This window comes from Pseudopodoces humilis, chromosome 4 (genome assembly GCF_049639895.1).
Source record: "Pseudopodoces humilis isolate 2021_Gansu_Grassland_sample_001 chromosome 4, ASM4963989v1, whole genome shotgun sequence".
Lineage (NCBI taxonomy): Eukaryota > Metazoa > Chordata > Aves > Passeriformes > Paridae > Pseudopodoces > Pseudopodoces humilis.
In genome coordinates, this window is record NC_142203.1 from 31308767 (window position 1) to 31330904 (window position 22138).

Consider the following 22138-nt stretch of genomic DNA (forward strand, 5'->3'; position numbering starts at 1 on the left):
GAAAACTTAGCATAGTCCAGTGACTTGGGCACTGAGCAGAATGTCCAGTTTGCTTCGGCAGAGTCAGCACACACAGTAAATTAATCCAAAATGTGTTTCCCATCTGCCTCTCTGCAAACACACCCAGCATGGGGACAAAACAAGAGGAGTTAGAGAGGCACAGATTTGATGGCTGGACCACTTGGTGGTTAAGGAATTGGTTGGATGGGCACGAAGGTCTCTGCTGTAACGTCCTATCCTTAAGGGGAAGGGAGCATGCAAAATTAAAAAATGCTTGTAGTCAAAAGTGACAACAAAAGTAAGAGGGTCCACAAAAACTGACAGTGTTTTATTAGTAAATTATACACTTGGCATGGAAATTGGTATTAGTTAGCCCCTGACCTACCATATAAGCACATGGCAGTGGATTTTGGGTAAAGGGTTGAGATGAAAAGGAAGAGAGAAGGGAAGAGATGAATTAGAGAGTGAGGAAGGGAGGTAGGGAAGGGGAAGGAGAAGGGGGAAGGGGAAGGAATCACCAGGGACAGGTTCCAGTGTCAGGGATCTTGGGTGTTCTTGTTTCCCTCTTACAGTCCATACTCACTTCTTTACCTCTTTCCTGTGCTTGTGTTGTGCTGTGTGTGGCTTATTTTACAGGAGTCAGAACAAGGATTCTTGTTCTGGAAAAGTTCTGCACTTTACCTCTACATGGCCCCCATCTCCAGCCATGTCTTGTTCTTTCCCATGGCATGTTATTACCAACAATTCTTGTTTGTTATTACCAACGTGGTTGGCTCCACAGCTATTGGGCTATCAGTGTTTGAGACACAAAAATTTAGCCTCCTTGTCTTCTAGTATTCTACATGTGGTTAAAGGCTCAGTGTCCAAGCAGACACCAGAGATGAGTGCTGTTCTCAGTGTTTGGCGTTGAACTGACACTGTTCAACTCCTCTGTCAGTGACATGGACAGTGGGATCAAGGGCACCCTCAGCATGTTTGCCACCAACACCAAGCTGTGTGGGACAGCCAACACGCTGGAGGGAAGGGATGCCATCCAGAGGGGCCTGGACAGGCTGGAGAGGTGGAGCTGTGCAAACCCCATGAAGTTCAACAAGGTCAGGTGCAAGGTCCTGTACCTGGGTTGTGGCAATCCCAAGCACAGATACAGTCTGGGCAGTGGATGTATCGAGAGCAGCCGTGAGGAGAAGCACTTGAGGGTGGATGAGAACTTTGACTTGGCATTGCAATGTGCACTTGCAGTCCAGAAAATCACCCTATCCTGGGCTGCATTAGAAACAGCTTGGCCAGCAGATCTAGTGAAGTAATTCTATCCTTCTATTGCACTTTCTTGAGACATACCTGGAACACTGGGTCCAGCTCTGGGATCCTGAACATAAGAAGGACATGGACCTATTGGAGCAAGTCCAACAGGAGTGTCACAAAGATGATTCTTCTCTCTCCCATGGCTGGATGGGACTCTAAGCAAATTAGTCTAGTGAAAGGTGTTCCTGCCTATAGGAGGTTTGGGGTGATTTGGAGATATTTGCAAGGTCTCTTCCTTTATTTTAACTATGTTTGTCTGAGCTGGTCTCCACCGAAACCAATAAAATGATTCTGCTTGATCTGACTTTGCAGAAAATTCAGAGATGGCTTTTGCAATCAGGAACCTGATGCAGTTCTGTTTTTCACTCAAATAGCAACAGTGGACAGATACGATGTTGTTTACAATCAAAGTAAACAAACAAAGCTTGTTGAGTACAGATCTGATCTCCTCCAGAGAGCAGTGCTTTATCTTGCACTCCATCTGTTGCAGAGCCGCAGAAAAGCAAATTTCATATCTATTGTTTAAGGTAGCACTACCCTTGGATTCTTGGGGCACTGGATATTCCTATCAGATTGTTCTGCAGGTCCACAGATAATTGGAATGGAAACCAGGGATGTGGTTCTCAGGCAGCAATATTGCCGTAGGGGAGAAGGAAAGACTGCTAGATTGACCCAGTGTCACCAGAAGATGCTGATGGGAGGCAGATGAAGATCAGATGAGCCCTTTGAAATCTGCACTTGCATCTGATCTGTGTTTGTGGTGCAAGAGAAAACCTGTAGGCCTCTGTGTTTGCTGTGGGAGCCCCCTGAGAGAAACAGGGGGATAAGACTGAACAGCTGAAACAAGACAGGTCATGCAAGAAGAATTGCTGTGATTTTGGCAGAGATGAAAGACTGAGCTAGCACAGAGTAGCAAGGTATGTGTAGCTACAGGGAACATATGGAGAGATGGAACCTTGGATGAGGTAAAGGATTCAAAGGACATGAGCCAGGTTTACAAATAACTGCTGCTGGAAAACTGCCTGAAAAATTCTGACAACCCCAAGAAGATGGTTTCAGAACATCTTGTGCAGGAGAGATGAGGTCCTGCCTTTGTATCTCAAGTGTCCCCTACCTGAAGTTTAATTGTCCTCCTTTCTTTCTCTCTGACACCTCTCTCCTGAGCTGTGCTCCTGTTTGGCTCACATGCAATTGAACAATGTAGTTTAGGACTGCGGTTGCCAAGACTTCGCCTTGTTCTTTTCCATTATTAATCAGCTCTCTTCCACTAAGACATTGACAGGGTCAGCAGAGGTGTGCAGCATCATGTAGAGACAGGAAAATGCCCACACCTACGCTCACTCCACACAGCCCCCACCCACGCTCCCCACACACCCTGCTGAGACACCCATCATTCTCTCTTATACCTTTCATTCCTTGCCACGGCTTGAAATTTGCATGATTGCCCATGTGGCAGGTTGTGGTTCTTTGTTCATTACTCCTCAGGAAACACAGATTATGTAGGGTCAGTGTGTCTGAGCTGCCTGAAATGGTTCTGTGTAATTCTAACACTTCATGGCAGACCTTGAACTTAAATGGGTTACCTGAGAGAGTGTCCTCCCTTCATATATGTTAAAAGGCTCCCCCAGAAGCTTCCTGGGGACTAAACCTCTCTCTAATATATATATATATAAATAAAATATATATATATTATTATACATATATATATGTGTGTATATATATATATATAAAATATATATATATTTATCTCTCAGGATAAATGAACTGATTAGAAAGACAAGTAGACCAACAAAAACAAACAAGCAAAAAGAGCCAAATTTAACACAAAATGGAATCAGCAGATTTGAGGTGAAAGAAAAGCCAGGGCACATTTTTTGGCAGATCTGCATCAAAGTAGGCTCTGTGCTTTAAACAGTGGTGAGAACAGTATCCTTGGGGCTTTGGGTTTCAGCACCCTCACCTCCTGTATTTGAAAGCCTGTTCACTCACAGAGAGACCAAAGAAATCATGTAGAAAGACTTCCAAGTTTGTACAAAGCAAATAAAAGAGGAGTCTTTTTCTGTACCCTAGATTCTCACAGTTGTGGAACTAAAGGTCAGTGCTGAACTCTACCAACTGCTCTCGATTTGTTTAAGTCCTGCATATATTCCTGGCAGAAAAATTCCATGCATTAAGATCTGAATTGGGCTGATGTTCTCTTTGGTAATGGAAGAGAAAAATAAGGATTTTGTACAATTGATAAATAATATCCAAAAGGACAGATGAAAGACAAATATTTTTGCAGTAGCTGCATATTTTCCAGATTTTTTTTTTTAAGGTATTTCATGACAAATCACATTAGACATGAAGAGAAATATTTTAATTGCAAAGGGTAGTTAAGTTCCAGAACACGTGAGAGGTTTTCAACGGTTGAAGTCTCAGAGAAAAAGACTTACTCAGGTCAAGTTAACTCTTGAGATAAAATGATGTGCATGTTGTTCCAGTGTCTTTTCTAACCATATGCTTTCAAGTCTGGCTGAATGTTTTTTTTTTCTTTTTTTGTACTGATGTTCAGAATATGAATGAAATTTAACAGACAGAGCTGTTAGTATAGACACCCATAACTTTTATAGGAAGCAAGATAAGGAATAAGCATTTAAATCTCTTAGTAGCTTTTCAGTAGCTATTTACTTAACTAGTAAATAAAATAGTCATTCTAAAGATGGCTGTATCTGCTGCAGCTGTTAGACAGTTTCAGTACTACCTGCAGCTATGCAAAACCTCTGTGAAGTAAAATTACCTGAAGAGAAATGTAACCACTATAATTCACATGCCAACCTTTTCCCAGAAGATAAAGCTCAGCATTATGTGATACACAGTATTATTTCATGCAGTATTACTTCATATGAAGCAATATTTGGACTGAGCTCAAGCTCTCAGAGCACCTTGGAAGGAAGAGCTTTTTCCTGACTTCTCTGATCCCAACATATAGTCTTTGAGTTGTCTTTGTATCCCCCCACAAACCTCATTTTCTTGTTCTTTAGCTTTTTCAGATAAATCACTTGTTTCTAAGCAGGCAGTTCCAAATCTGATTCAAGGAAAGCTGCTCACTTACACGTTGATTGCAGCTGTTTACCTGCAGAGTCAGTTCCACTCCTGACCCAAAGATACACCATTACTTCTGCAAGTGTCTTAACTATGATATTACTGTTTATTCATTCCATGGCCTAGATATTTGCTTGATAAACGTGTTCATTTTTAGTAGCAACTGTTGGCTTGTCTTAAGAAATTGTAACTACATTTATGGTAGGTTCACATTTTAGGCTGCAGATCCCGTTGTCTCAACAGTCCTCTTCTCCCTGACACTCTCACTGTTGTTAGATCAAATTTCCAGAATGTTTCTAGCTCTAGAAAGGCACCTACTTTGCCTTGTGAAAAACCGGAGGAATAGGGAAGAAAAGAGATGGGGAGGAAGTTGATGTTGTATGTTAGTATGTTAGTCTGGTCTTTTTCCTGACAGTCCGTGGGTGTGGGTTAAGCCAAGGGCCCAGGTATTTTTTCCCTACTTTTCCCACCTGATGACTGAGGACTCCAGGCTGACAATACTTCTCTAACATGATAACATGACCCAGTGACAACAATTCCCATGTGGCCACAGAGTAATAACTCTAGGAGTGGCAAGAGGTTACACATACTAAAAATGTTTCAGTATCTTCCTGGGTTAGGTCCATAATTCTGTGCATAGTAGAAGACATGAATATGTGACTGAAGGCCAAGCTAGTAATGATACAGCTTCAGATATTAAATTTTGTGGAGTTGAACCTTGAATAAAAATGAAACTATTCTCATCCTTCAAATATTATGGAAGTAATGAAGTATTTCCTGCCCTCAGAAAAACCAGAGCACCAAGAAGATTATTTTTAGTCATGTTTTTAAAAATTATCTGTTAACTTCACCAGAATGATTTCATGTGTAGACTATTTTAAAATTTTTGTTAGAATAAGACTTTCCTTTCTATAATTTTATTTCCTCTGAAACAATTTCAAAGCTAAAGTATGACATTTTATTCACCTATGAATCTTCACAGCTTACATTTTTGTTAATGCAAAGCATTACAAAATGCCACCAAATTTAAAAGATAATACTGAATTCTCATAACTGTTTGGTTTTGGTCCACTCTTTCCTGTGAGCTGGATGTTTATTCATCCAGCTAGATGATCATCACATCTTGAGCTGATACTTGCTTTGAGATGGAGGATTTGCAAGCATGCAGGGTACCTGTGTGTTACTCTGATTTATGTTGTCTCCGCTACTTACTGTTCTCCTCTAGCTGCCAAAGGAAGGCACAAGCTGCATACAAATTACACTGGGAATCACCTAGAGACATCTGCCTGTGGCCTGAGAGCGAGAGTGGAGTCAGCACAGCCGTGCAGACTGACTACAATCTAACATTGTATGTCACTCCATCTGCGTGGTAGCTGGTCCTGTCTTGAATCTCCTTTGTGGTGTACAGCCCTGTAACTACAAGCTGGTCAAATTCTTTCCTTGTCTCACATGTGGATGGAGATACCACTTGTCTTTAATATCTTTCCCATGAAATCAGGTGTGACCAGTAGGTATAGGTTATACCCAGTAGGTATAAAAATCTCAAGACAAACGTCCTTAATGAACATTTTGGCATGGGAGAAATTATTGAGAGAACTAGAGTGTTTTGAAACCACTGCTTTCAACTTTGCCAGCTGTCATCTTAGATATAAATGATGGTGGAGAAAGGAATCAAAAATAATGCCTTTGCTCAGAAATGTTTAGGAGGAAAAGTCACGCCCTCTGAAATCAGGAAGTCATGAGAGCAGCAGTGCAGTTTTGGTTTTACTGGTTAACAATTTGATCTAATCTTAGAAGTGGAAAAAATGAAAAGAAAAAATAATAAAAATAGCATCTAATTAATGTCTATTCAGCAGTAAGGTTTTATTGGTTTTTGAAAATACTGAGTACATGGTACCAACTTAATCTTCAATGTTTTTTAAGTCATATTTAGTTTTTGTTCAATTTTACTTTCAAGCATATTCATGCAAAATGAATTGTATGCAATTGTGCAGGTGCTTGTGAGGTGGCTGAGGAGCTGATAGTGAGCAGCCATGAAGGTGGCTTTTCAAAAACTAAAAAGGATAAGCAGAAGAATGTTGCTGCCAGACAGGGAGTTGTGAGCCTGGGAACCACAAGCACCCTTGAAAGCAGTGAGAAATGGGACATTTCCTGAGTTTGCATCACGATCACAGTACCAAGAAAGTTTAGCCTCCATTTGCCATCAAAAAAAAAGTGGAAGCAGTCTGGGAAATTTGAATTGATCTGAATAAACAGAGCAGGTCTCTGAACAACCTGACCTGACCTAGCTGAAAATGTTCCTACTCACTGCTTGTGCCAGATGGCCTTGAAATGCACCTTCCAGCCAACCCATCCTATGATTTGACAATACAGAGGATAGCTTGCTGGTATACTTCTTACTCTAGGTTTGCATGTGACAATTTGAGTTGATTTATTTTTTTTATTGTGTATACCTTAATCTGAAGCACTGCAAACTTATGGGAAGAGCAGCATATGCATATGTTTAGTCCTGTATTAAATCTAGCCTTTTGAATGTAATATCATTAAATAAGATTCTGGTTACTCATGTAATGTCTTAGTGGCATGAATTAGCAAATTTCAAGTACCCATTCTACTCACAGAGTTCAGAATGTTTCTCTTCAAACAGTATGAGTCAGCTTATTTTCTCATGATGGTTTATTTTCACAGAGGTCCTTCTGTCCCACTTATACAAAGAGAACATGGATGGATGATATAGGATATGTTCCACATGAGAATATCTAAAACTATTGTCTTCACTGTCTGTCCTGACCTGTTTGCTTTCTTTTATTGATAACTAATTTTTCCCTGAAGTCTTGCCACATCTATAAACTATAAAATGCTGCAGATGGACTTTCAAAATCATTGCGGATGATGGACCATCAGACTTGTTAAGAGGAAACAGGAGGATCGACATCAGTAAAATGCCACCCTAACACTTTACTGACACAGAGCTTATATTCCCTTTACTAGAGACCCCCTGGGTCTGCACAGTCCCAGTTTCTCCCCTGTGCTTACTTCTGAGTGATCTCAGCATCTTGTCTTGTGAAGGCTATCCATCCACTGGGCTATACTTAGGGGAGGGCTGTTACTGTGGATATTTTTAGTGTCTGTGTAAAAGAGCAAAATGAGACTATGTGATGTTCTTAATGCAGAATATGAGGCACCACATGCAATGGCTGGCTTCATCAGCCTTCCTGTCTCAGCAGATGTGTTATTTCTCATATTATGATTCAGACAATGTGTTATCTCTCCCCTGCAGTATGGGATAAAGAAGAAGGAAGAAAAGGAAGCAGAGGCCCAGGCTGCACTGGAAGCTAACGCCGAAGGGAGTCTGACACGCCCAAAGAAGGCGATCCCTCCTGGCTGTGGGGATGAGGAGGAGGAAGAAGAAGAGAGCATCCTAGACACAGTCATCAAATACTTACCAGGGCCCCTGCAGGACATGTTCAAGAAGTAATAGCTGCAGACTGTTAGATGGGCATAAACAGTACTGCAAAGGATTTCTCTTTTGCCCAATGGGGATTTACAATCTTGCCATTCATCCTGCAGTCCTCCCCACCTCTGCCCTCTACTGCTCACTAGGAGTCCCTTTGCTTCCCATTCCCTTCCAATTGTCTCTTTCCCTTTCCTCCACCCCAAGACTCATCCATTCCTTAATTTTGTACATAGTCACATCCAGTAGATGCCTCTGAATGGATGTAAAGATTAAAAAGCTGCAGACTACACAACTTTTATTATAAGCCATAGTACTATGTATGTTAAATAAGGCAACTGCGCATCAAGCATAGGAAAGGAACAATCTCATTTCCATCCAATGCAAGAAGGAGTGTTCACTAAATATGAACAGTGGCCTCTTTAATTTTTTAAATTATCTTATTTTTATTATTGATAATAATTAATAATTATTATAATGTTCCTATTGATTGGGTCACATCAGCCATTTTTTGTTGAGCACATCTGCTCTCAGAAGGGATATCTCAGTTTTGCCATGAAAGCAGAGCTTTTCTGTTTTAATTCTATCCGTGACATAAATAAAAGATCATTTGGAAAGTAAATCATGCATGACTTACACAGCTGACATCACTCAGAATTGTAGAAGAAGTGAGTCATCTGCCCTCAGATGCTGTAGAAGTTAAATGCCTCAGAATCTAAGCAAGAGTCATGTTACTTTGGGAATTAGCCATACATTTACCTTGAATGAGCAAATTGGTCAGGCACTTGCCTGAGAGAGCTGAAACCATAGAAGCGTGTACAGTGCACTGGTAGAGGACCTCCCCAACCCCTCTGAAGCCAATGACAAGGGTATTTGCTGCTGTGTTTAACCAATCTTTCTCTTTCTGCCGTATTCAACCATCCAGTGCTTGCAGGTTGGACATTTGGGTTCCAGCATATTGTCGTGGCTCTGTCCCTTTCCTGCAGTGTGTGGGAGTGTGTTGTGGCTTGAATGTTAGTCATGGCAGATCCATAAATATCCATGATGTTTATTGTGCTAAATTACTGCATTGCCTTGGGAGGTCACTTATTTTCTGCCCCACTGAGATTCTGCAACTGTAAAATGTTGGTTTCAGTCTCTACCTACTCTAAAGACATACAGTGAGGATGCTTCTCTAGTGCTGTGCAGGAGCTAATTAATATTACAGAAGTGTGTGGTATCCCTTGATGCTAGCAGGTGGGAGAAGATTTTTTTCTCACAATTATCTTTGTGGCCTTTTGCAGACACATATACAGAAGTCTCCTCAATGAAACACTGTACATATCACATAATTGCATAAGAAAATTCAAATTCTAATGGACATGTTGACTTTCAATACCTACACATATTCAATACATAGATAGACCTACTTTGAACACAGGTTCTCATGACCAGATATCTGGCGTTTCATCTGAAGAGCTAATCCTGAATTTTTGCATCTGGCTAGGTCTCTGTAGTCAATGCTGTGAGAGTATCATGCCATCTCAGTCCCACAATTTTGTCAGGAGAATCAGGGTGTGTCTGGCAGAACTAGCATTGCTTGTCCCTGTCCTGGGAACAGCAAAAATTTCCCAAGTACATGAATGAGATTTCAAAGCAAATACATTATTTTTGCTCACAATGGAAAGGGGGATACTATCAGACAATTCATTATGCAGCTAAATTTAATGTTTTACTTAAATGGATCTTCTTTGCACTGGTTCGGTGTAACTGAGTTTAGGCAAACATCTCAGTATTTTCCTGAATAAGATATTTTAGAAGACATTTATCACCTTTTCAGGCAAGCAGAAGAAATCTGTACCATGGTTAAGAAATTGAGCATGAGAGCTCTGTACCTTCCAGTAGCATCTATTGTAATAGGAAAAGAGTATTTTGAAAGAGAATAAATATAATATGCCCTTCTGGCACAATTTTTATTCAGGTGTTATAGTCCTCGCTTCTTCTCAAATAATTTCAAACATAACCTTCCATTGAATCCAAGGTGGAGGCTGAAGAGGTTTGACTGATATGCAAGTCAGAACAAGTTGATAGAGATGCAGCTTGTTTCAGGCTGGATCTAGGAACAAGCCTTGTTTGTTCAAGTACAAGCTGCCAAGGTCTATCCAGAGGAAGGAGAAGTCAGGTTTTACTCATTGGATAATGTCAATGGGACGTTTTTCCCCCTAACTTTCAATTAAAACAAGATGACTGCTTCCCTCCTGAGATTTTTAATGACCCAGAGCACTCTGTGAATCAGTGAATCAGTGCTCGGGTACAGCATGGTAATGTGGAAATTTACTATTTTCTAGGAAATGTCCTACTCACCCCATGAAAATTCAGCAAGTAGTAACTTGAGGCTGTTTAAGTAAATCTCACCGAATTGAAAACTCTCTTTCTGTCACAAGGGCAGCAGCTCATTTTGATTCTCTGCCAGAGTATCCAACATCCCTGAAAGCTTAAAGGCAGAGCCTGGCTCTTTGCTTCAGCCACTCATTGGTTGCTAGATCTCCTTAGCGGGATCACTGAGATACAGACATCAATGCTTTTGAAATGCCTTGATTAATCTCTGTGGCATTCATCCTCTATTACATAAGAGCAGAAATGTGCCTGCTCTAAAATGAGCATGTCCATTCATATATTTCCCTGGCCTTGTGCTGGAGAACTCTGCAAATAAACAAACAAATGAGAAGTTAAGCTTATTCCACTTTACTTTGGCTTTCCTCTAGCACTTGCTTTCTCACCTTTCCCTAGCCCCTGTTACTGATTCCCTTCCTCATCCAACCAAATGCTGTTCCCGATGTAAGATCAGAATTTTCTGCCTATCATTCTCCTTTCAGAATGTTAATGCTGCTTGTTTTCACAGTCTCTCTGGCAGCTTGATGTGCATGTTTGTGCACACATCTGTGGAAGGTGGGGAAATCAGAGAAGACTGGGAGAAGAGAAAGTATGTTTAGTACTTTTTTAGATAATTATGCCTCAGTAGCTGTGGCATTGAATGACCAGCCTAAGTCAGGATCTTGTGTAGACTGTACTCAAATTTCTTAAGCAGGTAGTGCTATCCCTGGGCTCAGAACACTTAAAAATACTGTCCTTGTGAGCTGAGCTCCTGAGCTGAGTGAACACCTGGATTGAACCCCTGAAGAGGGCCATAGGATCACTATACTGAGTCTGGTAGGCCTCATTCCAGGCTCACCAAGCAGGAGGGAAGGGGAAGGTGGTTTGTTAAATAGTGTCTACCAAGTCTTTTTTATTGTGGGATCTTCCCAGCTTAGCAATTTCATCACTTCTGTTATCTCAGCTGGCCACACCTGCAGCAGCCCTTCCTCCATTGACAGCAGAGAGTTCATCCAAGTGTGAGCTGGCAGTTCTCATTTTCCTTTTCTTGCCGTAAGAAACATGACAGAAGATCCACCATAGGTACTGGATAGATTTGCTTGGTTTTGCCTCACATAACTTTTGGCCAGTTGCGTGAAGGTGGACCTTTCCTCAAGTCATTCCACGGTCCCAAAGTGCCTAAGCCATGCTGAACAGACTCGAGAGCAAGGCACTCTCCCTTCTCTTCTGCCCATCTATTTCCCTTACTCAGAACTGGTAACAAGGGACACAGACACCTTTGACTCATGTCTGGAGGTCAGAAGCGCTGTCTCACACACTTTTCCCCTTGGCACTTACGGCAGGTGATGAAGCACTTAAACAAGAGACCAAAGAGAAGCATGGTTCATTGTTTGGATTCTGAATATCTTTTTGTCTTTCATGACATTGTTTTATTTGCATCACTGGTCTGTTCAATCTCAGGTAAATGAGGAATTTTAGTTTTATAACTAGTTTTTATTTACACAGAAAGGTTGTTGGCTAGACACTGCAGTCATTTTCCCTCACAGCTCCAAGACCTTACAGGTTAGTAAAAAAATAGTCAAAGGGCCTTCACATTTGGAGGGTAAATGATTTAGTTTGCCATTGACCTTGTGAACTCACCTTTGTATGTAGAGAAAGCCATATGAAATCAGACTGCAATATTAATTATCAATGCTACTATTATGTTTAAAATTAATAAAACAAAATATAAGATCATGTGCTTAATCACTTTGGAGCTCCTCTGTCTATATTTCTAGTATCATACATTGGCTTAGATCCCTCCCAACCTCTCTCCTTCATCAAGACCATGCCAGTGCTGCTGAATACATCTTTTTGCCAAGCTTTTTGTGCTAGAACAAGCATTGTTAGAAATTAGCTGTTGTGATCTAAATGTAACGTCTTCTGTATTTGAAAGTTGTCTGTATTTGTTCTGAATATATGTTATTGAGATAACTGTTTCTTCATGCACTGAGTTAGTAAAATGTTTTAGTACTGTCATTAAAAAAATTGCCTGTTTTCTCTCTTTCTCATTCACACACACAGAGCAAAATTTAACTTAGTCATGCATTTTCTAGTAGAAATGCTCCCCAGCTTTCTTTCAGATGCATGCAGTACTTGAGGATGATTTAAAGTAGAGACATTGTGAATGTGATTTTAATTTGTTATTTTCCTGGTATTTTTTCCTGCATGATGTGGGTAAATGGTATGATGTTCTTTTGAAATGGAATCACAGCCAATAAAAAAACCCAGTGATTTCATAAATTGTTTGCAATGCTTTCCTGTGAAATTCCTACCAGGCTACATTTGGAAATCAAAGCATGGTTGCTCATATACAAACAGAATGGTAACAAAATTGAGGAGCAACATGGATGTTATTTGAATAAATATGCTCATTTTTTCATTTGTCAAAAACACTGATGACATTTGATGTGTACAGGTCATTATCAAATTTTAAATAAGTTTTGCTACTAGGAATTAGCTTTCCTTAGGAAGAGCAGAACAACACTCCTTTGAAAGAAACACAGACATTTAGCTACGGTTTAGTGACAATGTGTTTGGATCTTAAGATAAAAAATGTAAAACACTGATTTGCAATGACACTAAATGTATCTCAGGATCCAGAATTTGTGATATATATACAAAACTCTTTGAATGGCAAGTTCCATACAGCTAACCCTCATTTTTCTTGCCCAGGCACAAATCATTAGTTGTTATATTCAGCATGAGAACGTTGCATCACTTTAGAAAAAAATATTACCACACATCTCATAGGAAAACCTGATTTTTACCCTTTTTACCTACCCTTCCTTAGGACCACTGTTTGATCATTTCACTTTTTGGGGGTGTTTTACTTACAGAAGCAGCCACAGGACTGTCATGAAGAATCGACACATATTTACATGCCAGGACACCTACTCGGAATCTGAGCCCACTAAAATTGCTAAACTAACTAAACTAAAGCACTGCTAAAACTAACACACAATAATGCTGCTGCTGCAGACTGTGACTTCAAGGGCAGAGTCTCCATGTACTTCAGGCTCCAGGCAAGGTCTGGGTTTGAGGAAGGTAACAGGGCAAGAAAACACTTCTCACCAGTTTCCCTAAGAAACAGAGAGTTTATGGGAACCAGAGCAATCATATCAGACAAGTGCTGGGGACAAGAACTAGATATGGAAGAAGGAAAACAAGTGATTTTGACAGGCTTCATTTTGTAATGGAGGTAAATGATTATTTTTAAACAGCTGCTGCTTTCTTACTAAAAAAAAAAAAAAAAAAAAAAAGCAAAACCAAACAACAACAAAAAAACCCGGATAAATTCCAGTGGTTAGGCTGGTGCAATCTACCTTTTCCCATTTTAGAAGTACACTTTGTAAGGTAAAATCTTCTCTAGAGGAGAAAAAAATAATAAGAAAAATACCATGAGGGCCTCTGGAATGAAAAATTACTCCAGTTATGAAGATGCATTTGTGATTTATTTCTCAAACACTGATCCTGGGATGAAATTATTAGCCCTACTGGAAGCTCCCTCTCTTTACTGACAGCAGTGGTGGCATGGACTACATAGCTGGGGCAAATAATAAACTTCCTAATGAAAATCTAAGTACGAAGATACTCATCGTGGTCCATTTTGATGTCTTAATTTAATTTTCTTCCTGAAGTGCCATGGATGATCTAGGGTCCATAAAGCTCTCTCTGAAAATGTGATTTGAATTAAGGCTACTGAACAATGCTGGTATGATGCTGTTCTGTATATTGACATCCCAGGAGGTTTGTGGCAACCATAAACATCCCCAGTTAAAAAATCCCAACTGAGATTTTTATATCTTCTGTAAATTACCCTCCCCTTTTCAGTAAAAAAACAAAAAATCAACACCACCACCAGCAGCAAAAAACCTACCAAAACCCTCACATCAAGAATGTAACTGCATTGGGGTATTCCTTGTTGAAGATAACTCTGCTACAGCCTGTCACCTGTTATTTTACAGACAGTTTGAGATAGGTGGTAAAAATATATCTGAAAAAGACAAATGGCTGGAACTTGTGATGTCAAACACCCATGCTTTCCTGAGCCTTTGGTACTGAGAAGTTGAATTCTGATAGTGCTGTGAGATGGAAACAATTTTTTCATTTGAGATTTGCTTTTCTCAGAAAATCTATTTTTGTATAAGAGGGTCAGGTATAACATTGTATTTGGGAACCTTGAGCTGCAGCAGCTGAGCATATTCTGAATTTAAAAAGAATTTATTTAAAACCTATGTGGTAAACATTTCAGCTGGGCTATGAGAGGTTTGGATCATTACAAACAACAACTGTATGACTGAAGTCATAGTTCATTTCTATTACATTTTTAATGAAAAAAATATATTTTTATAGAAAAATAGAACATATTTTTCCAATTTGTCAGCTGATGGTCAAAAAAGTCAGACTGAAAAAGGGCCAGTCTGTACAGAAAGGGAGAATGTGTACTGAAATGTAATTAAGGTATTAATACTTCATATTCTGTTTCAATTTTCACTTTACTTTTGCTGAAAATAGCCAAATTATGTGTACAATCACTTCAAATTTGTTTATCTGTGTTATCAACCTGAAGCCAGTGCATAGATATGGGACTATAAGTTTCATAGCTGGATAAGATGTGAATTTCCTACACATACAAACCCAATATCTAAAAGCTTGCTTTTAAATTATTGAAATTGAGACAAATTTTCAGGGTAATCAGTTATCAGGACCTGAGCAGATACTCATTAGATATTCACCCCTCAGCCACAAAGAAACCTCTTTTTTTTTTTTTTTTTTTTTGTGAAGACTGAGCATGGCAATTCATAGAATCATAGAAGGAAAAGACTTTTAAGGTCATCAAGCCCAGCCATAAATGTAGATCCACCACTATGTTTACCATTGAACAGTGTCCTCAAGGGCCATATTCAGGCGTTTTTAGAACACTTCCAGGAATGGTCACTCCAGACACTACTTCCCTGTTCCAGTCTGTTCCAGTGTTCTTCAATTCCTTCTGGAAACATATAAATAAATAAATAAATAAATAAATAGTCAAATAAATAAATAGCTATTCCATTATCTAGTTTAGACCTTCCTTTGGGCAACCAGGGACTATTTCCTCTCACCCTGTCACTTGCTAGCTGGGGGAGAGACCCACCCCTACCTGGGTGCACCCTCCTTTCAGGCAGCTATGGATTCATAAGTTTCCCACTGAGCCTCCTTTCCTCCAGGATGAACACCCCCAGCTCCCTCAGCTGATCCTCACAGGAAAAACGCTCCAGACCCTTCACCAGTTCCACTGCCCTTCTCTGGACCTGCTCACCCAGGTATCAGTGAAGAGGACCAGCCCCAAAACTGAGCCCTGAGGAGCCGTGCCTGTGAGCGGTGCCTGGCTGGATGTAACTCCATCCACCGCCACTCTCTGGGCCTGGCCATCCTGGCGGGTTTTCACCTGTGAACAGTGCACCATGGAAACATGGTTTCACCAGGAGAATGCTGCGGGAATCTCAGACTAAATCTGAACATTTTAAAGTGAATGCACTCAGAAATAAATAGATTAATAGAGATTGATTCTCTGAAAAATTATCTTGCTACTGACAAAAATATCCATCTGGGACACTCAGGGACAAAAGCCATTATTATCTGTTTCAAAGTAATATTTAAAGAAATTCCAACACATGCATTGCCAACTGACAATCAAGTTACAGATTGAAAGCCCTTCATATTTAGATGATTAAATAAAGAATTTGGTTTCACAGTGCTAAATGGAAATGAGATGCAAGACATTTGGAAATTTTTCACATTTTGTTATAGTATACTGTTAGGAAACTCCTAATGATCTCATATTTTTACCTAAAAAATAAGATAATTTCTTTTTTTGTGGTACTGCAGTCTTTTTTAGTGTGGACATGAGCCAGACTAGCTTAATAGGCTATGACAAAGAGAGGAAAAATAAAATGCCCACAAAACATTTAAAATAATGGGCAAGCAGATGGTAATTGCTCATGGATTTGGGATTTTTGTTTTTTTGGTCAACTCAACAGAGCTTTGCACTCACACATTTGGAGGAGAAAAATGAGAGTAGAATATTCTAGTGGAAATTTCCTATATATATATAGAGACTTTGCAAGTTCTCTTATCTACTGTGGTTATGAAGGATGGCTCAGCATGAACACTAAAGTCATGCACAAAAACAGGTTGTGAAGATCTACCTTTGTGCACAGCAAAAAGAACACTGCCCATTGTCTAGTTCACTTGCCTGAGTAGGGGAGGCTAGAGCAACAGAGGTAATCGTTTTCAGCTGCTGGTGAAGTGAGAATTGTGATACTGAGCTATCTTTGAGCTGTTCCACCACGACTCATGCTCTTTACATAAACAGGCTTCTCTGAGGACTCTTGAAACAGATGTCAATAATATCAAAGGAATCTATGTCAGAAAGACTCCTGGAAACAATGAGATGAAACAGATTAAAAAGATATCACTTACCAAACGTTGCTGCAGGTTACAACACCAAGAATATTAATTAGAGCAACCTAGATGAAAGTCACATATTTAAATACATGTATTTTTAGATGGAAATTTATTTACCTGCTGCAGATTCTACTCCATACTTAAGTAGTAGAGCACATGGAGTGCTCCCTTAGAGAAGCTTAGCAAACAGGGGAGACACAGTCAGTTCAATACAATTAAATGTTCATTAATGGTAAAACCTGTTGGTGACTTTTTTCTCCTCTGCATGAGCCGATCTAAGCCTCTTTAAAGGTGACCAGAGAATGACCATCTTTCACCTAGGAGTTTTTTATTTCTCGGGGATTATAAGTGTTTTCCACTCAAAAAATAAGTCTCAGCAGAAATAGAATGTCAAGTACCTCTACATGAGTTCTTCTTCCAAGTCAGGGCCAAGGATCTTCCAGGAAGAGCATAAAGACAAATTTTTTTATTTTTTTTTAAAAATAAAAATTTGTCAAAGCTGATAAAGAATAAAACTCTAAATGGTTTACATATTAATACATAATGTAAGAGATAACCAAGAGCAAAACTTTTGCAAGACCCGCTTCCTGACTCTTTCTCATTAGTAGCTCTGAGTGAGGGTCCAAGAGAGGCTGTAGTCAGCATGGAAAGCAATGCTAGGTACAGGACAAAAGCCAAGTTCATTATGAGTGATGTTCCACAGTCCTGTGACTGGTCATGGTCACTGTTACAGGTGATGGAAGTCTCCAGTGAAGAACAGCTTCCCATGGAAGCAGGCTGGGCTGCATCCAAGGTTTCAGATATCAAGTACCAGCTGCAGTTGGGATAGAGGCACAGGCCTGCCAGGAGCCCACTGCCCAGCAGATCTCCTGTGTCAGAAGATGATTGTCTGGTCAAGAGAGCAGAAATGAGTGTGAGAGAGAGAGCACTGCATTGAGAATGTGGCTTACTGTGCTAAGACACATTTCTCCACTGATGACCATAAAAGACCTCTTAAGCCCTGACTGCCCTAGCTTGTAAATTCCTGTCTTGCTTCTCTCCAGGATACACAGATATTATGACTAAATAAAAGCAAAAGATGTGAGGAAGGGCACAAACGTGTTAATAGTGATGTGGCATGTTATGGAACAGGGAATGGCTGCTCAGCAAAGCTGAGGGACTCTTGAAATGTTCTGGAGAGACAAGACTAGGGTACATACCTCTCCTTTCTGCAGTTTGTGAGTCTCTGCACAGTCACTCTTGGCAGTGCTCCTGTTTGCTGAGAATGAAGGACTTGCTGTTGCCAGGGGAAAGGTTTCATAAACCGGGGAAGCTCAGGGCTTGGATATGGAAATATTGGAAGAGCTTCCTGTTGCAGCATTGTCTGCTGATCTCTCATGTCAACTAACCTCTGACAGAAAACATATTTGCCTTCCTTGCCTAGCAAAGAAAGCTGTTTCCTGCTCTGCCTAGTGATCACAAAGAAACACATGGCCTATTCCAAATCCCAGACCTACATATCAAACCACTGGCTTTCCAAACCTCTCCTTTTTACCTGGAAAGAGAAAGAATGAGGAATTTCCAGGTGAAAACACTTTTGGCCAGCTCCGCCCTTGCATTAAATGACTCATATCTCCATTGCCGTGTTTGCAGGATTCATTCCTTCTGTGTCTATTGATATGAAGCTGGGACTTCCACCCTCACTACCTCCAAATCACAGGATTAGTAACTTTTTTTTTCCCTTTTCACTTTATGCCAACCATGTCAAGCATGCTAGAAGCTTTTTCCAGGGAGAAAAGAAGGTGGTGAGGATTAAGTTTCAGGCAGTGGAGCAGACCGTACAGCCTGGCCTTCATTGGCAGCTTGGCAAGCTGATGTCCACATTTGTTCTGAGACCATCCCCAGAAACTGCACACTGTGCCAGCAGGTTCCCCAGCTGTCACTGGAACACAGAAGGTCAGTGACAGCATACAGAATCTTCACACTTTGCTTTCTTCTTCTGTACTTTTTTCCTTCTCCCCAATGCCATCCTGATTATTTGGTTATCAATATGTCTGTTGAGAACCTGGGGTCTTCTCCAACTTCTTGGTATTAGTGGTCGAAAAAGGGAAATTTAAAAGAGATCCTTTCCCTTAAATAGGACACTTCAATCTCATGGAGCTTCCTTGCATTTGAGGTAAAATTCAGTTCCTTTTGCCTAGGAGCCTAGGATTTGTTTATTGTGAGTGGTAGGCTTAAGAAGTATATTTCTCTGCCAGCCTTGCTCCATTTCTTCACCAAGAGTGAGGGCTTCACCCAGACTCATGCAACATTTTTAAGTGCAGTCACCCTGGTATGTTTAAATAAGAAAAATAACAGCCACATCTGTAAGCTCATATTTGGAGGTAACGCACATCCACTTTTCCCTAGTGTGTTGCTGTTTGGCAGAGAATGTCTGGCTCTTGTCCACCCTAGGTCTCTGCAGGCACTTAACAGTGCTCTGGTTCATTAATTGGTGGAGACTTAAGCTTACATCTTTCACAGACTGCCTTGCTATTGCCAATAGACTTTGGCAGTTGACAGTGAAGAAACTCTATTTATGCTTCTCCAAGGAAGACCTTCATGTTCAAGGGAGAGGAAAAAAAGCAACAACTCTCATCTTCAAGAGGATTAACTATACTAAGATTTCCATGCTCTTGGGATGGTATTAAAGTGATGAAAAATGACAGATTAACAAGAAATTTACCCATATTAATAAGCCCAAAAATGGCTTGGCTGTGGGGAAATTAATTTTAATTGATTCATCAAACAATGCACACTTCTTACCATTTCCCAGTGGGATCAGAGATACTTATCTGACAAAACCCTCCAATGCCTAAAACTTTGATTTGTCTTAACAAAAAATTCCCTGCATCCAAAGCCAGGTCTTTAGGTTCAAGGTGATTCTGAGTGGCACTGAGGTCGAGTGAGCAAGCATCATCTCAACATGACTGTGTTACTCTCTCACCCTCTGCAATGAGACTTTCTAGAGAAACACACTCCTGCAGCCATGGGTGCCGTGTGACTGTAGCATACCCTCGTGCCAAAATAGAAGCTGTAACATTAATCACTGCAAGGCAGCAGTGTGGGAAGAATGTGGTACAAATAATGTTGAGATTAATGGAAGGGAGAGCCAGACAGCACTGGGAAACTACCAGCCTTTGCAGTCTAAGTGCTATAAATTGCTTTCCAAGGACATGTTGCAAGTGAACATATTCCAACTCTGTCATGAGATCTTGTGAAAGGTTAAAGCAGAGGATGCATGGCTGTGGTACACCACCAAGACTTGACTCCACAGAGTAGGGGTTTCCTCCATAGCTCCTTCCTTCTCCCCTTGTGGTCAGGCTTGCTGTGGAAATGTCTTTGTAAGAAGATAATACAATATTGTATCTCTGTGAGTCACCAGATACAGCTTGGCTCTTCTTTGACAAGAAGACCTTGAGAAAACAGAGAAACCAAATGTCCTTATGTGAAGTAGCAGATGTCTTCCAAAAGAATATCAGATGGCATGGAGCACAGGACAAGAAAATGAAAAATAACAAGGTTACACCTTTCTGATGTCCTGCACATTTTCTGTGAACTCATGCTCTAAAGCTAAGTGACAAGCTGAAGCCCCAGCTAACAATGTTTCCCCTGTCATTTCCACAGAACCACATCAATTTACTTGGCAATTACTCACCAGTTTTCTCTTAAATTCAAGATCAGACATAAAACATAGGACGATTTCTTATAACATTGCATGTAAAATGGTAAAAATTAAATGAATATATTTTTCCTATTAGCCTCTGCCTTACACCTTTTCCACATACAAAACATGCTGTAAAAGGCAGTGCTTGTTTACAGTGAGATTGTTGGGTAAAACACAATAACCAAACTGTATCCACCTTACATTAAAATAACTTCTAAATGCAGCAGTCACTACCAAGCACTGATATTTTAGTAGCAATCACTGCAGTAAAGAGTCCAGTGGGATCACAGTATTCAAGCTAGGCATTACTTTGAACTGTAGCATTACAGCTTACCAGTATTTTAAAAGAACCTCAGTTACTTTTGCAGCTGGACAAAAGTTAAACTGTTCAAGACAATGGTTGGGGGGGGAGAGGGGGTGGAAAGGCAGAGCAGACCAACAAATGAGATCTGGATTTAATTGCAGTCGCAGTTTTGAGGATGAAAACCTGTAGGCAAGTGTAGATTTGTCACTGTCAAGGAACTGCATAAAAATAACAATTGCAACTGATGGGAGTAGTGGAGAAACTAATCCCACAGAAATAAACACAGCCTTGAAAACCTCCCTCCCATACTAAGGACAAGAACTGAATAAACACTGCAGATCTAATAGGAAATGGCATATGAAAGCATGTCTCAGAGCTGACTATGAGTGAGTCTGACCTATTCAAATCACCCAGAAGTCCACAAGCCATGTGAAGCTCCTAGGAGAAAAGGCTGCTATAGAACGTGCAATCAGTCAAACACACTCAGATACACATATATGCCAGACAAAATATCCCAGCCCACCAGAAAACCTGGTAAAGTTATGCCACAAACACAGAGCTCTTGCTAGCAAAATTCTCCTTTCTCATTGACAAACATGACACAAATGCTTATTTTTCCTTGAATGTTTTTCTCAGCTTTGGGACCTGGCTAGCAAAAGGTATCACTAAAATAAGATGAAGATTCAGTGTTTGGTGTCTCATCCTGCTCTGAGGATTCTCTGTGGCTGAGACAAAATCAAACTGAATGAGAACAGGGTGACAGAGGAGCAATGCTCTCCTCTTCATGCCCTGGGGTAAAACTGCCTTGTTACAGTGGTGGTGCATTGCATCCCAGAGGAAGAATGGTGGATTGTCACTATCTTGGAGAAAAATAAATGGAGTAGGTGCAAGGTCACAAGACCAGGCTTGGATGGCTTTCCTCTGCCTCTTCTTTTTGTTTACTTTCACCTTGAATCTAGAAATTTTGCACTGGTGTTTTCCAGGTGCTGTGTGCCACCGTGGCTTCAGGTGTCTGGGACTGTGAGATGCTCCTGGAATATGAATCATGATAAAGATATTTATTTACATTGAAGAAGAAAACTGCTAAGGCAGAGCTGAACCTGCTTTAAAAATAAGAGAAATTGAAATCCATAGAATGTGGGTGTTTATATCCTGTGGCATGGGTTAATTATTTGATTCCTTTTGCAAGGAGAAAGCAACATCTGAGACTCCAAGGAGATTTCCTTCTGCAGAAACTACCAGAAAGAGGCTGTTTCAGACTGAAATCTGCATGAATTATAAATGCAAAATATATGACGGTATCAAATTTTTAAAGCTATCAAAATGCTCAAGGGGATGCTTCTACATGTAGAGAAATGTTCTCTCATCTTTATGTTACATGCTGGAAGATAGGACTTGTACAAAAGAATAAGCATAAAATTTAGATCTATAATCATCAAGACTTTTTAGAAAAAGAGAGAGCCACAGA

The 22138-nt window shown here is 40.3% G+C and overlaps 1 protein-coding gene across 1 annotated transcript in view; it reads left to right on the plus strand.

Moving 5' to 3' along the window:
- CPLX1 (complexin 1) overlaps positions 1–12475 on the plus strand; it is a 105191-nt gene extending 92716 nt beyond the window's left edge. Inside the window, exon 4 of the mRNA XM_005532413.3 lies at positions 7667–12475. Coding sequence (XP_005532470.1) covers positions 7667–7864 — 198 coding nt within the window. The 3' untranslated portion in view covers positions 7865–12475. The remainder of the gene's footprint in view (positions 1–7666) is intronic.
- The last annotated feature ends 9663 nt before the right edge of the window (positions 12476–22138 follow it).